Source organism: Heterocephalus glaber, unplaced genomic scaffold (assembly GCF_053883595.1).
Source record: "Heterocephalus glaber isolate CG9 unplaced genomic scaffold, H.glaber_assembly_v1.0 deba00001564, whole genome shotgun sequence".
NCBI classification, from domain to species: Eukaryota; Metazoa; Chordata; class Mammalia; order Rodentia; family Bathyergidae; genus Heterocephalus; species Heterocephalus glaber.
Window position 1 is genome coordinate 20750683 of NW_028258351.1, and position 15994 is coordinate 20766676.

General features: G+C 45.6%; 1 protein-coding gene across 7 annotated transcripts in view; it reads right to left on the reverse strand.

The window, feature by feature from the left end:
* Window positions 1-687: 687 nt before the first annotated feature.
* The window catches only part of Stx8 (syntaxin 8), a 279691-nt gene continuing 264384 nt past the window's right edge, over window positions 688-15994 (reverse strand). For 5 of the 7 annotated variants that reach the window (XR_015443240.1, XR_015443239.1, XM_021238313.2 and 2 more), the window contains one exon: window positions 688-863. Coding sequence is in view for 4 of the 7 variants with exons in the window: in XM_021238313.2 (XP_021093972.1) it covers window positions 796-863 (68 nt within the window). In the remaining 3 variants the exon portion in view is untranslated. Of the gene's footprint in view, window positions 864-5644; window positions 5720-15994 lie in introns of all 7 variants that reach the window. The other 2 variants (XM_087191823.1, XR_002386969.2) reach the window with 2 other exon arrangements.

Sequence of the window (15994 nt, forward strand, 5' to 3'; positions counted from 1 at the left end):
AATGGCGGCAGATGTACTTCCGTGGTAGAGCACCTGCCTGGCATGCATGAAGTCCCAGATTCAACCCCCGGTACTGCAAATGAGCAAATGAATGAATGGTGACATTCTCCTCACATTGTAACTGCATCTATCTATCAACAGCACTCCCTACACGACCTCACTGGATTCTGGCCTCTTAGATGTTTCGGCCTTGAATAACAAGTTTACTATCACAGAGAAACTGAATAAGAATGTGTCTGAAGGATGAAGGTCCCCCGAGTAGAGCCGAGTAATACTTCTGAGCAGTGGCAGCCAGCACCACTAAGTGTGCTGAACCCCTTGGGGTGCCTTGGGCAGGGTGGGTGGTGGGATGGCAGTTAACTCTCAGACATGGATCTCCTCGGCCCTTTCCGTACAATCTCATGTCACTCCACTACTGGAGTGACAGTGGACACTGGACACAAAATGGCCATTCATTTCCCACATGGGCACACAACTGACTTTCCCAAGCAGACCAGATGTCAAGGTTACAACTGCCTTCTGGATACCCAGCACACTGGGGTGGCTGCAATCCACTGGCAGCACAGGGGCAGTGGTCACCTGAGGGGCCTCTGGTTAGCACCAAAATGACTAAGGTGGAGACCAGAAGAGCCACACTGGGCCAGTGTTCTAGCTCTGTGCCTCTAGTGAAGCAGTGTACATCAAGAGTTCAGAGCTTTGGGAGAGTTTATTGAGAGTAGGTTTTGCATACCAAAAAGATGCTGGGCTTTTATTGGGCACTGGCAGGTGTCACAGCAGGTGGTCTCTTTAATGCTATTAGTTGGTTGGCCAGACTGCAATGACCACAATAGCCACGAGCAGCAATAAAATCACCATTATCATCCCTGAAAAACAAAAGCAGAATATGTCTCTTTTAGTGATCAGACCAGAACAGCAATGCACATTCTATCAAGTACCTACGGAGAGGGAGGCAGACACAGCTCTGGCTTTGCAGGCTGGTGAGTGCAGCAGGCAGGGCCACCAGGGAACCCTGAAACAGCCCTGCCCCTAGAGAGCTGTGCCACTGCTCCAGACTGCGAGACTGAGATGCTGGTGCAGACAGGTGAGGACGTGGGTGCCTGGAAACTCCAGTTCCAACCATGTGGTTACACAGGCACAGATCCTTGCTACAAAGTCAGTATCCATGCTGGACACAGGCCTGAGAGAATGCAGTCCTTTGCTCACTGCCTTCCATGTTCACCGACCCAGTGTTTAAGACTGTGCACTTCCCACACGCTAGGAACTGCAGGGGACCAGTGTAACCTAACAGAGACAGTGCAGGGCCACTACAAAGCAAGCATCCAAGCTGGATGTGGTGGTGCTGGCCTATAATCTCAGTGTTTTGGGAGGCTGAGGCAGGAAGATCACAAGTTTGAGCCCAGCCTGGGCAACTTAGTGAGACCCTGTCTCAAAAATAATAATACATAAAAGGCTGGGGATACAGCTCAGTGCAAAGGCCCTGGTCACCCAAGACTTCCTTGGCCGCCAAGGCCCAAAGCGGGGAAGCAAGCAGATGAGGAAAGGGACATGAAAAGTAACAGGGGGAGCCAAGTGCACAGGGTCACGAGGCCTGGCCAGCAGGGAGGCCTGTGGAAGACCAAGGAGGCTAAGACGGTCAGGATTCCAAGAGTTCAACTCCTTATTCTGCCCAGGAGGCCACAGGTTTCAGGCCAGTCACCAGCATGAGCCACCCTCTGGGCAAGCACTGGCCACCTCTGGTTATTTACATTGGAATAATTAAAATTAAATAAAGTTGAAATTCAGTTTCTCAGCTGCCCTAATCATCTTTCAGTGGTTCAATCATTGTGCACAGCCAGTGGTTACTGTGGCGGACATATATCCCTAAGACTACAAGTTTTGATATGGTGTGATTTCATTGTTAGTTTCTGAATTCTAAGTATTTTTATTTTTTAATTTTTTTTTGGTATTGGGGATCAAACTCAGGACCTTGAGTTTTCAAGGCAGGCAGCGGCACCACTGAGCTAAATCCCTGGCCCCTAAATATTTTTAAATGGTCAGCAATGATTTCTTTCTTGGCCCATCATTACTTAGAAGTATGTTTTTAAATTTCCAATTATACTGAAACATTATAATAAAAATATATGTCTTTTAAATTCAGAGAGCTGTGCGTGGTAGCACATGCCTGTAATCTCAGCACTCTGGAGGCTGAGGCAGGAGGATCACTGTGAGTTTGAGGCCAGCCTGGGCTATATGAGTTCAAGGCCAGCCTAGACTACATAGTGAGACCCTGTCTCAAAACATCAAAACATTAAAAAAAAAAAATTCAGAGATAATATATTGTGATGTGAAAAGGTAGTCACAATAATACTTCTGTGGTTTGCTACCTACATTAGTACTTGAAGGAAATACTAAATCTCAACAAGACATTCATGAAAGAAGAATGCAACTTGCCTTTCCATTCAAATCCACAGACTTCCTGAATTTGATCCACAGATCCTTAGGGTTCAATGTATATCACATAGTGTAAGCTTTAAACCTAACTCATGAAGTACAGCTTGCCCATGGTTTTGAATATTGAGAAAGGAATTAAAATATATGTTAAGCTTCCTTGTCACTTCCCTGGGTGAGTTTTCCTAATGTGCCTTCTTTCTTGGGAATCCTATCTTGTGAGAGTTTCTCCTCTCTAGGAGCCAGGGCTTCTCTTTTTCCCTGTCTTCATGGAACACAAAAACGAAGCTTCCACATCAGGGATCTGCAGACTACAAACTGCAGTCCATGGATCAATTCTGTCTGTGGTCTGTTTTTGCACAATCTATGAGCTAAGAATAGTTTTTATATTGTTAAAGGGTTGTCATAAAGGTAAAAGGAGGAGGAGATGTGACATGCCATCTGTGGTCTGCAAAGCCTAAACCATTTATCATCTGGCACCTTATAGAAGATTGCTGACCCCTGCTGTGTGTCACCAGGACTGATAATGACCCAGCTGCAGCATCAGTTCATTCCCTTGGGTTCTGGTCTTCAATCTGCTCATTTCTTTTATCTAGGGATTTCCTTCCTTCCTTGTGAATTCAGCTATGCACTAACATTGTGCGGTGGAGTATAATATTTTAGCTAGGATTTCTTTTAAGACGCTTGCAGTGAGAAAGGGTACATGTGTGATATTAGTTTAACTTCTAGCCAGAACTAGAAAAATACATCTTTTCATTTACTTCTATCTCCTGAAACATCTTCAGGTTGACCAAAAGTTTCATGGGGATGGGAGCCGCAGTTTGTCACTCTGCTCCATGAGTGATGTTTGGTTGAGAACTTGCTCCTGGCTGGGGTGAAAAGATTACGTGGTGCAGTATGAGGAGAAGAAGAAGATGTGGGGTGGTGGACAGAGCAAGGGGACCTATAGGGCCTGGGCTCAATCCTGGATAAGGGGAGGGCTGACTGAGGAAACAAGGGAGATGAGTAGCAGAGTTTGGGCCAAGGCATGACCCCTGGGTGTGGTGCAGGCGGGCTCACAGTGGGGGAAACGCTGGAGGCCGGAATGCTCCTTGTGCAGCAAGTGGTCTCTACTGAGGCTGTGATGGCCCAGGGCTGAAGCTCATTCAAGTGACCCTGACTTCCAAACCAGGGTGATAATGAGAATAGCTAAACGGGTGACTAGAACAAAGGAATAAAGAATAACAGATGGGGAAGACCAAATCATCCACCTGGTTTATTCACACACATGAAGCTTGAAACACAAGGGAAGAGGCCTTGAGGTGTGGGTGGCTCCCCCAGCTCAGACTCCGACCACTGCAGTGCTGTGCTCCTATGCTCCACGTAGCCCAGGCCCCAGCCATCTTTTTCAATGGAAACTGATCAAGTTGCCTCCTTGCTTCAAGGCCTCCGATGGCTTACACAGATCAGACACTGTGGTGGCCCTGCTGCCCCGCAGCCACACTCTGTGACCTGTGCTCTGGCCACTGGGCCTTTCACTCTCCAACATCCCACGCTCCTGACTGCCCAGAGGCTGTGACACATGCTGTCCTGTCTGTCTAGAGTTCTCCCCTTCTTGCCCCAGCCAGTCCCCCAAACCTCAGCATTGGTGTCGTTTCCTGGACTAACTCCTTGACCTGAAATCAACAGTACCCCTTTGCCACAGTACCCTTTGTCTCCACAGTAACTATCATCAAAATCATTTGGCATCAGCTCCTGTGCATCTCTCCTCTGCAACAGGGACTGTGCCTTCTTGTTCAGCACATATCCTGGTTTCAACCCTGAGCTGGCACACAAAAGAGGTACCATGTAAATATTATAAAGAAATAAATTCACTGAGTATTTGAGAGGGACAAGAAGAGACAACATGAAAGACATAGGAGTGGCAGTAAACAGGGAGGGAGAAGCTTAGAAGCTATGTCAAAGATGATAGTTAAGGAAAAAGTCCAAAAAGTGGTCAGTGTCAACAAACAAATACTGTGGAGAAACACTAAGACAGGGAAAGCTCCTGGGTTCTAGACACCTTTAATAGGACAGTTTTAGCAGAAAGGTGGGTGGGCCTATTGGAATTATTAATATAAGAATGATGTGTGTGGCGGTATGTGTGTGTATTCAGGGCCTGGCATACTGGGCAAGTGCTCTATCACTACTGAGCCACACCCCCGGCCCCAGTGATGCCTTTTAAAAGAGGATCTGTCATTGAAACTGTGAATTAGACAAATTGTGCCTCTGTGAAGGGGTACACACTACCCATGAGTAATCAAAACACAGTTCACTCTTGACACCTTAGATGGTGATTGATAACGTGATAAACTAGGTCCTTGCCCAAAGATGAAAGGGGGAACTTTAAGAGCAATGACAAATGACATTTTTACACCTTAAACCCTTAAACAGCAAACACTGGTTCTCAGGGTGTGTGTGTGTGTGTGTGTGTGTGTGTGTGTGTCAACAGGCTTAGGTAAACTGGTGTGTACTGAAGGTCAGCCGAGGAAGTCATTTTAAGATGGCAAGTGACAGTGATAAGCAAAAGCCAACTGCAGCCTTTGTGCCTAGGAGAAGGTATTTACAGACCTTATCGCTGCAATCCTTTCTTGTGAAGAAGTGGCTCTCTTGGAATGTGAGCACAGGTCTGGTACCTTCCTGATGGGGCCTCTCTCCTCTGAGGGATGTTTTGGGAAGAGTAACTAGGACCTTTCCAAAGCTCCCCTGGACACAGAATATGCTGGGATGCCTGGTTTTGTGCTACAGGCTATGTGTATTGCCTCTCCTCGATCCCCACAATAAATCAATCTCCTTTCCCCTTCAATCTCGAGGAAGTGGAAGCTCTGGAAGTGAACTGTCCTGACTAAGAACCTGGAGCTGGTAAGAGGATGAGCTAGAATGGAATCCAGGTGGGTCTGGCAGGCGGCCATGCTCTTGACCTCTCATTGCACCAGTGGAGCCATTCCAGGGGTCCTGAGCCCCCACAGAGCATGGGGCTTATGAAGCAGAGACCCAGACTCCTTGGGGCTCCAAAAGTGGGATATAGAATTTCTTCTCTTTTCATCCTCTCCCCTTTTCTCTGTCCTTCACTTTTTTATGTTGGAAAACTAAACAGACACAAAAGTAGATAGAAGAGTACATGGAACCGTGATGATCCCATCACTCAGCTTTAGCAAGGGTCAATTCATGGCCAGTCTGGTTTTATCTGCATGCTCACCTGTACCCTGTCTCCACTGTGTAGCATTTGGAAGCACATCCTAGGCACATTTTATCCATAGGCATTTTAGTGTCACTAAAAGATAAGGGACCATGTTAAAGAAGCACCACCACACACACATAAGCACAGAGAGTTGAAACTTCGCAAAGGGAGAGGCAGGGCAAAGCCTCCAACCCATACCAGCCTCCAGGACGCAGGAGGGGCCTGATTCGAGCCATACTGAGTCACATGTGAAAGACAGAACTTAGTTCTTTTGCCTCTGAATAGTGCTCAAGCCTCAGGGGGTCTCGTCATCCATCCCCCAGCTAAGGAAATGTTTGACATTTCAGAACAAGAAAGACAGTTGAACTTCTGGGAACCTGCCAACTTCTAAACAATGACTGCTCTCTGCCCCTGACCCCAGCATGGAACACCTGGCGATCTTCCTGACTCCGGGATCGTTTCCTCCACACTTCACTCAGCTCCTTCCCTGGTACCAGCAGCACCTGGAAGGGCAGATGTCCCCTGCCAGTACTGAAGAGCCCCTTTCAAGGGCAGACATGGGTGCCAGGGTTACAGGAGTGGAAAAAAATGTCCACTTCCTTTGGTCAGTTTACCAGATGAGTATTACTCAACCACTTACAATATTTACAAGTCCAGCTCATGGCAATTAAAAAACGATGTAAGAAAACAAACTCCTTTTCAAACTGGAAAAGGACATTAAACACAGTGTCTCGGGAACAGGGCTGTGTTTTCTAAAGATTGTTCATCTAGATTAATGGTCCATATTTTTTTCCAGTGAAACACTGGAAACCAGCAAGTGACGGTGTAGGTAACAGCTCTCCATGTGCCCTGGCATGGAGGAGGAGAGGAAAGGAGAGCTGAGTACAGAGCCTGCCTTTTCTTGGGAGCCAGAGGATGGGTCTGTATGTTGGCCCCTTCTACCTGTGGCTATAGGCAGCTGGGGAGGGGATAATGACAGGAAGGAGGATGGCAGGGTGTGGGGGAGGGAGGGAGAGGGAGACCCGGGCACCCTTATCTGGAAGTCTTTCTGTCTGCTTTTGTCATAAGGAAATCCATTCTGGCTGCCCACCACTTTTGGTTGTTTTGAACCAAAATACCTATTCTTGTCTGACTTATACTTCACACTGGAAGAGTCAGGACCACCAAGCAATGCCCTCTAACAGTGAACAGAGCACCGTTATGAACGAATCCTGTAGTGGGCTGGTTTTTCTTTTCAGTTGTGCTGCCAGTAGGTGACATTTGCTTATGTATTACCAGTAGGTTCTCACTGATTAAACATGGATTTTTTTTAGAGCAGACTCCTGAGCTGAGGTAGGGAATAAACAGGAGAAGAGACAAAATGGGAATATTTGTTTTCAAAAGTTCATGTAAATGTTCCCTTTAATCCTATTACTAGGCAAATAAGTTAAGAAAAGAGTAAAGGTGGAGAGAAGGTAAGCATATTTACATTCTGATTTTGGGGGAACTGAAGCCACCCTGGAGCTCTTCACCCAGACCTGCCTGCTCTGCTCAGCAGTCTGTGGTGTGGACACGAAGAGAACTAGCAGCCCAGCAGGACCAGAGAACTAGACACTGGTGACGAGAGGGGCATCCCCCTGCCCCTCATCTTGTCCCTCTTGAATCTATCCTATGGTTCTACATGTTAATTTCCCACGAAGAATGCTTTCATTAAAACACTACGCAAAAGCTTTCTCTGGTTTTGTTCTCGGTGTGGCATCTACACCATCCCTCCAGCCTTTCCTTTCTGCTTTGTGGGGCATCCTTTCTTTGCACCTCCATGGCGTTACCCTCCATCTCCTCTGTGGACTTCACACTGTGTGTAACCTCGTCTTGTTCACAGAGTGCTCCAGGGCTGCAGCCTTGATACTCAGCTCAGACTACATGTTCTCCCAAGAGATGCCCAGGCCTACATGTCCTGTCTCCAAGGAGCATTGACATGAACGCTATGGCCCACAAATGACTGTCCTGCATCTCTCAATTCTTCTACTGTTAATAGTTCTTTCATCACAAGATCTCCCAAAACAGTGCTGTCCAATGTGGTGGAGGGACACTGGTTTTACAGTTAAGGATGCTGAGCTTCAAATCTATCACTTATTAGCTATGACATGTTGGAAGTTTCTTAATACTGAATTTGCTTTCACTATCTCTTAAAACAAGACTAAAAAATACCAACTTCATAGGCTTGTTGTGATGATTTGATGATGGGGTTTTTTGTTTGTTTGTTTTGTTTTTTGGTACTGGGGATCAAACTCGGGACCTTGAGCTTGAACCACTAAGCTAAATACCCAGTCCTGTTATGATGATTTGATAAGGGAAACTACATAAAATTTCTAGAACATAACCAGATCTCCATAAGTGGTAGCTGTGGTGACATAATGATCACTCCTATCTTGCACCTGCCTGAGAATTGTGACTTGTATGTACATACATAGTGCCCTGGATATATGACGGATACTCTGTGGACGTCCTATGAAAGAACTGGTCTCTCAATTTAATGAGAGAAATAACATATGTCATTCATTCCAAAAGAGAAGGAAGAGGAACAAAAACAGAGGAACACCTGGGTGGCATTTGGTGCAGAAACAGAGCGCCCAATTCTAGCTGGGCTTGGTGGTGATGACGGGCATCCAGGAAAGGTTGGAAGTTCAGAGTGGAATATCTGGCAGCATCCGCTTCGGCTATTAGCTACAGGAAGGACAGCTGTGCCGGGCGAAGTTCTGGCTGGAGCCAAAAGGCAAGCAGAGCACAGCCAAGTGGACACCAGGTGAGAGAAGCTGTGAAAAACCAAAATGTAAAAGCCTTTGAGGAAGCAGAGGTCAGAGCCAGGGCACAGGCAGAGGACGAGGTCACAGGCAAGAGAATGAGAACGTTAAAAACAAACCAAAAGGAGGACCCAATGCTACCGCACATTCAGCTGAGTGGGAGGAGGGGCAGAGAGGAACCTAGGGGCTGAGGAGCCTGGGGGCCTGGCAAAACTAGGAGTAGTTAATGAAGACGATGCTTAGAATGACCATAGCAGTATAATAAGAACAGAAGTCATAAAATAAGAGTACCCTTATGCCAGTAAATACATGTGCTCATAAAGCTTTACAGTGCCCAAATCCCGTGCTATTCTCATCATAAGGCAATGAGGCCAGTAGGGCAATGATTTCCCCCAACTTACAGGTAAGAAAACAGAGGCTCAGAGGCCAAGCAGGATAAGAAGAGTAAGGCTCCTAATGCCAAAACCATGCCACATTCCCCCAAGGGAGCCCTAGGAAGGCGGCCAGCCAACTGCAGGCCTGGCTTTGGGCAAACAGCCACATTCCCTGACAGGAAGCATTGTGAAGCTGGGCTGAGCTCGGGAGCTGGGAGGTCAGGACAGGAGCAGGGAACCTGGGCAGGACGCAGGAGTCCTAAGGGTGAAGGTGACAAGCCATGGTCTGGGACACACAAGTGACAGTGTGACTCCAAAAACACATTACAAGGCAAAAGCAAAACAAAACAAAACAACGCAAGCAAAATGCCACCAAGTAGGATTGGCCTGTGTTTTGGCTCTGACTGAAAACAGAGAAACACTGGAATTAAACAGATCTTCACTTTATCTCAGCTTTGTGTCATGCTGACTGAATGTAATAAACAGTCTCTGCCTTTTGACAAGACCATGGTCTAGGAACGCAGCACAGTGGGAAGAGGAAGGGCTTGCAGACACCAGCCTGGCCCTCCTCAGCCATCTGTAAGCAACTCAACCAACACGTCTGTAGCCCACTTGCACGAGGCCACAAGAGACAACGCATGCATTTCCCAACCTGGTGGAGACTGAGTGACATTGCGTAAGAGCCCGAGGCTTGGCACAGGGATGGTGCTAACTGGTAGTTGCTTTCTTCTAAAAAGTACCAGCTTTCTGAACGTAAGAACTGGGGTCTTTTTTGAAGTCACTCTGGAGTGGCCAGGCCGGTGCTAACAGGTATCAGCGTTGGATTTCAGCTGAGGTGACTTTGGGAGGACAGAAATATCTCCCTGACCTTGGCACCCCATCCCCCACTGGGAGAGGAGACACCTCTGGGTTCCTGTGGTCCCAGGGCAGTGCCCCATGCAACGCTGACAAGAGGTAACAAATGCTCTGTGGAAATACAGGAAACAGAAGGCAGCAGCTGAGGGAAGAGCGGTGGTGAGAGAGACATCTGGGGGCCAGAGGGAGCAAGAGCACTCTCAGCAGGAAGTAGGGATCAGGGAGGTGACCTGAAAGGAGTGGGGATAGGGATGAAGGGAAAAAAGAACTGGTCTAGAAACAGGAAATTAAAAGGAATTAAGACTGTGAGAGCGGGGGCAGAGAAGCTGGATGGCGGCCTAGTGAGAGGCAGGCTCCGAGTCTGGGCTCCGGAATCTGGTGCATGAGCACCTGGCCAGGCGTCAGGTGGCTTTGGAGCAGCAGTTGCAGCCCCAGGCCACAGCCAGGCCAACACTTGGTTGACAGAGACCCCCATAAGAACTCATCTCACCAGCCAGGGCAGATCAGGTTGCAGCAAGGGCTGCTGACCAGAAGCACTGCCCTGGGTAGGATTTACCTGAGATAGTTAGGTGTACCCACACCAGAACCCGGCTCAACAAATGTTTGTTGAGTGCCTATGTGTGTCAGGTCCAATGAGTACAACAGTGCATATTTGGCTCTTTTGGGACTGCCAGTCTCATGAGCAAGAAAGAAAATCCATTCCATCTCTACTCATCCCTAAAACAAAAAAACAAACCCCTGCAGATGATAACCATTCCCTAGTGGCAGTAGGTAAAACACTTGGCCATTATTGTTGCTTCCTGCACAGAAAGTGCTGAGTAGTTTCTAAGGCCCATCTGTGTTCTTAGAGTGTTATTCATTTCCCTTCCCCGAAATAAGTTCAGCTCAGCAATCACACAATTCAACAGCAGAATTCAATTGTAAATAGATAATCCTTCATATCAGCAATCAAAAGCAGCCTATTATGAGTTGTCAAGTCAATAATTTAATGCCAATTCTCTGGCGCATTAATATTTGCTAAGAAATCTCTCCTTATTGTGCTGCAAGTTACCCCTGGGAATGTGAATCTGTCTGGAGTCTGGCAGGAATTCAAGTGTCTTGGAAAAAATAGTCAGGAACTCTGTTATGGATATCTTGTTTTGACAATTCCCTCCTGACTGAGTGTCAAAAGATTTCTGGATGGCTCCAGCCAGGCAACGGATTCACCACTACAGACCCCTTCATCTGGATTGGGCTACATCAACTGGCACTAATTAGGCACACCTGGCAAGGTGACACAAGGTTACTGCCACTGAAGTTCTCACTCGGATAGAGAAAGGCAAGGCAGAGAGGCACAACTTTGTCAACAAATCAGATGCAAGTCATCTGACCAAGATGTACCAGTAGTTCCAAACCTCAGAACAACATGTCGTAGGTATGGCTGGCACCATCTGTGTTCAACTTGACCCTCTCTTTGCATACACAACTGATGCGACACCCACAGGAGGCCAAACAGGTCATCTTCTCTGGGAATTTTAGATTTTGAACAGCAACTGCCTTCCTTCTGACTCTTCCCTCAACTTGGCTGTCTCCATCATGCCTTAGATACTTCAAGTAACCCATCCTCATTCCAATAAATTCTGCATTTTTTAAAAACCTAAATGAGCCAGGGTCATTTCCTCTTACTTATAACCAAGCTCTTTCAGTGAAGAGATCATCAGCAAGAATAGTTGTCTCTACTCACTTGGAAAAATGCAAAAGTAACATAAGAATGATTTTACTTTACCAGCTTAGTCTTTCTTTTCTTCTTTTTTTCTGTTTTGTTTTGTTTTGAGCAGCCAAGTGTGGCCTTGAACGCACAATCCTTCTGCCACAGCCTCTCAAGTGCCAGTATTACAGGCATGTCACCATCCCTGGTTTCTGGCTTAGTCTTGAAAGGACAGTTCAGAGGCATTACTCCTTGGAGCGTGCAGTCATAAGTTGCATCTCCTTTCTCTGAATGAGTCAAAGACCCAATAGAAATAGCTGGCATTATTAAAACAGGGCCTTCTCAGATACCAAACTCCTCTCTTTCCTTTATCTTTTTTTTTTTGGTACCGGGGATTGAACTCAGGACCTTGCGCTTGTGAGGCAGGCGTCGGAACCACTGAGCTAAACCCCCAGCCCTACAAACTCCTCTCTTTAACAATCACATATCTATTATTATTGCGAAAATATTTTTTGACTAATGCTACAGATATTGTCCTGAAGAGTTGAAATATATAAAAGATGGGCTCATATTCTGGGGCAAAGGTTCTTGGAGCAAATATCAGGGAATAGAGCTCACCCACTGTAAAGAAAGCTAATGATAAAATGGTAAATGGAGCAAACAAGTTGCTTTGAGCCTTCCTGATGGGGAACCCTCCTTATGTTGGGCACCAGTGTAAGAGGCCCACTGAGTACTGTTTTTAGCAGGTTCCAGGTAAACGTATGAAGTTACTGGTACCACAGTGCCTTTTAAAAAAGGACAGTCTCACTATGTAGTCCAGGCTGGCCTTGAATTCAAGATACTTCAAAGCTCAGCCTCCTGAGTGCTGGGAGTACAGGCATATGCCATCACATCTGGTTCAACCATAGCGCTTCTACGCTTCTGGCAAGGGCCCTATCCATCACCATTACTGGTGCTAGGCCTTTTAAATACACTTTGTATACATTATGTACATTACACATTGAATCAATATTTAATCAAGAACAATGTTCAATCAATATTTAATCAAATGATTACACACTGAACTGTTCAATCAATATTTAATCAATAAAGGAAATAGAAAGTTCTCACTCCTGATATGGTTAGGAAAGCAAAAACAATATTGATATCTCTGTATTCTCCATTTCTGGGGGGTAGCTTTTGATTTAGCAAATTCTGATTTAGAATCTATAGTAATGAACAAATCAGACAAAAATTTTTACCCTCACTGACCTGATGGAAGTCATGGGGACAGAAGGCAAAACATGAGTAAATAATGGCACTAGAAGATGCTAAGTGCCATAAAGAAAAATATAATTTATCTCTTTGTTATGTCTTGTATCTAGATGTTCTCCCAAAGCCTCATGCGCCCATAGCAGATGGATGGATCTAGGGTACGTGATACTGAGATTAAGGGTGTGTGGTACTAAATTAACATAGTTCTGGGTTTGCATAATGGAAGCCCCACTCTGTGTTGCATGGCATCAATCAATAGGCTTATATCCTGGAAGGAATATAAAAGGAGAGAGGGCCAGGGATTTAGCTCAGTGGCCTGCCTCGCAAGTACAAGGTCCTGAGTTCGATCCCCAGTACCAAAAAAAAGGGAGGGGGGAGGCAAGCCTGCTGCTGCTGCTTGCTGCTTCGCCACTTTGCTGCCTTCTGCCTGAAACATTTCCCATAAAATATTTATCCTCTGTCTTACCCCTCTGCCATGCCACTTTGCCTTGAAGCCAGTTGACTATGAACTGAAAACTCTACAAACTGTGAGCTGAAATAAACTTTCCTTTCCTTAACTTGTGGGTGTTAGGTATTTTGTCTCAGCAATGACAAAAGTAACTGAGACACTTTTCCTAGCATGTATCCTAGGTGACAGCTCAAAGGCACATGTCTCTTTCCCTCAGGTCTGAGGGGCATATGGGGCAGGGAGTGCTAATACTTTCCAGAAACTGCCACTCTACAGTGGGATTTGGAATAAGATTAGGGTACCTTCCTACATGGCATAGGAAGCTGCCATCCTTAAATGTTAATAATATGTAAGCTTTGAAATAACACATTACGCAGGTTTGCTGGAATGAAGGGTGATGTAATGACAACTGGAAACAGAACGGAGACTTATTATGGAGCACAGAAAGGGAGAATAAGAGAGGAAAAATTTGTCAATGGGCTCCAGCACTTTCCAGGACAGTGGTACCTGGCAAATGAACTGTGTGGTACCTGCATGGTCTGCAGGGGACACAGGGTCTCATGTGATATGAGAAGGAGTGTGCTGCTTCTTGGGTAGCAGTTATTCACCAAATAGTCTGTTTTGACTGTTCTATGCCAAAATGAAAACTATACTTCTTAAACTAATGGCTGTTGCCTTTATTAAGGGCCATTTCACTTCAGCACAGTGCTGGCTCAGAGCTGCAAACTGCTGGCCACCAGCTGGTTGCTGAAATCCAGAGGAAGCCGGTTTTTGGTAGAAGTTAAATAAAACAGGAGAGACAACATGTCACCTAGAGTTGGGAAGAATTCAAGTAAATGCGTTCCTAATAAAGCTGGGATTGCGAGCAGCCCTTCTGATGCTTTAGGTGGAGAGCCATGCTGTCATCCTGGGCAGCACATCTGCCCTCAACTATTCTCACATTCCTATGGCCCCAAGGTGATGCAGACTACATATAACTGAGGGCCATGGTGGTTAGGGCAGCAGAAAGATGACTGTTCAAGACCGAGGGAGAAAAGAAAAATAAGGGCCGGTGAAAGAACAGCCAGACATGGGCCTTTCACTTTAAGAGCTGAGTGTTTTCCCAAATAACCAGAACATAAGTCATAATTACTCAGCATGGCTGTGAGGCCTTATCCCGTTACTGAAGCAGAAAAATTGGTTCCACTATATTCAAAGGTTCACCTCAGCTTTCAAGTGGTCAGCACTAAGTGGTCTTAAGCTCTGTGGCCCACTAGCTTCCAGCACTGCATCATTTTTCACATGTGCAGCAAAATGACAGAGGAAGTCACTGTGTGAACATATGTGTGACTACAAAGTTTCCCTCTTTGGGAAGCTGAAGTTGCATCATGGGCTGAAAGGTCAAACTGCTTATGTTCAAATCACGGATCTATCATGTAGGTAAGAGACTCAAACTTCTAAGCCTAAAATTGAGAGAATAACAACTCTTAGCTCAAAGTTGCCATGGAGGAGAAAGGAGATGTGACGTTCAGTGCTAACTAAGCATACTACCTGGCACATGGTCCCTGCTAAGTTGTTCTTGCTACAACAATGGCATCCACAATCATTGATCCTTTGCTACAAAACACTTTGATCCTCCTCCACCAGTGATCACCTTCAGTCTTCAACACACTGCCCACGTCCTTCCCACTGCACAACACAACCCCAAGAGAGGGACTCTGAGGAGAGCTGGCCAGGCTCCTGCCCTTGGGCCTGACACTCAGCACAACCATACATGGACAACAGGCCCCTCTCCAACAACCTTCCCTCCCTCCCTCCCACATGAGGAGCACAACAGGAAAACTCTTTTTTTTTTTTCCTTTTTATGAAAAAATAAAACAAATTTTTATAACCAAGTAAGAGAATAACAGTAGTTATGATACTGTGCATTATTTTATTTCTTTTTTTTTTGGGTACCGGGGATCAAACTCAGGACCTTGAGCTTTCGAGGCAGGTGCAGTGCCACTGAGCTACATCCCTGGCCCAATACTGTGCATTATTTTCAAAGTAGTTTCGCACTACAAAACATAAACAAAAAGATTCTGACAAAAAAACAGATAACACAAATTAGCATATATATTGAAAAAATTTTTTTTCCTTTGGTACCAGGGATCGAACTCAGGACCTTACACTTGCAAGGCTGGCGGCAGCACCACTGAGCTAAATTCCCGGCCCCCTCTTTTTACATTGAAATATTTTTAAGGCAATGGAATATGGAATTTGGGGAAGTATTTGAACTTTTCCCTACTTCCTACTTATCTTTCTTCATATATATATAAAATTTCTTATATGAGAAACCATGCAAGATTTGAGCTTGTGTGTCTGACTTATTTCACTTAATATTGTGTTCTTGAGTTGCATTCATTTACCTACAAATGTCTCAAGTTTCTCTTTTTTCATGGCAGCATCATATGCCACTGTATATAAATATCACATTTTCCTTACCTATCTGTTGATGGACATATTAGACTGTGAAAACATTTTTTTTTTCCAGTACCAGGGATTGAACTCAGGACCTTGAGCTTGCTAGGCAGGTGTGGTGCCACTAAGCTACATCCCCAGCCCTGTGAAAACATACTTTGAAATTTATGTCCACATAAAATTATCCAAAAGCTTATATGTCTACATGAATAAACATACCTAAATTGAAAGCACATCAATAGAGTGCAATTCACATTTGCTCTATTAGAAGGGAAGCGTATCTTCTGTCCATATTTCCCCTCTTCTTAGGGCTTGGAACATGAATTTAATGCTATTGCTGTGACACGATGCTTAGTGCCAAGGATGGAGTAGAAACTACACACTGGTCATCAGCTAACTTTTCATTAGGAGCAGGATGGGAGCCATCAGTTCTGCGCTGCGTGGGCTTCACCAAGACTGGGGGAGTAAGAACAAAAGCAGAGATTTTGAAGCTGCTCTCTACTGGGTCATGAAGACAAGGGCCTCTTA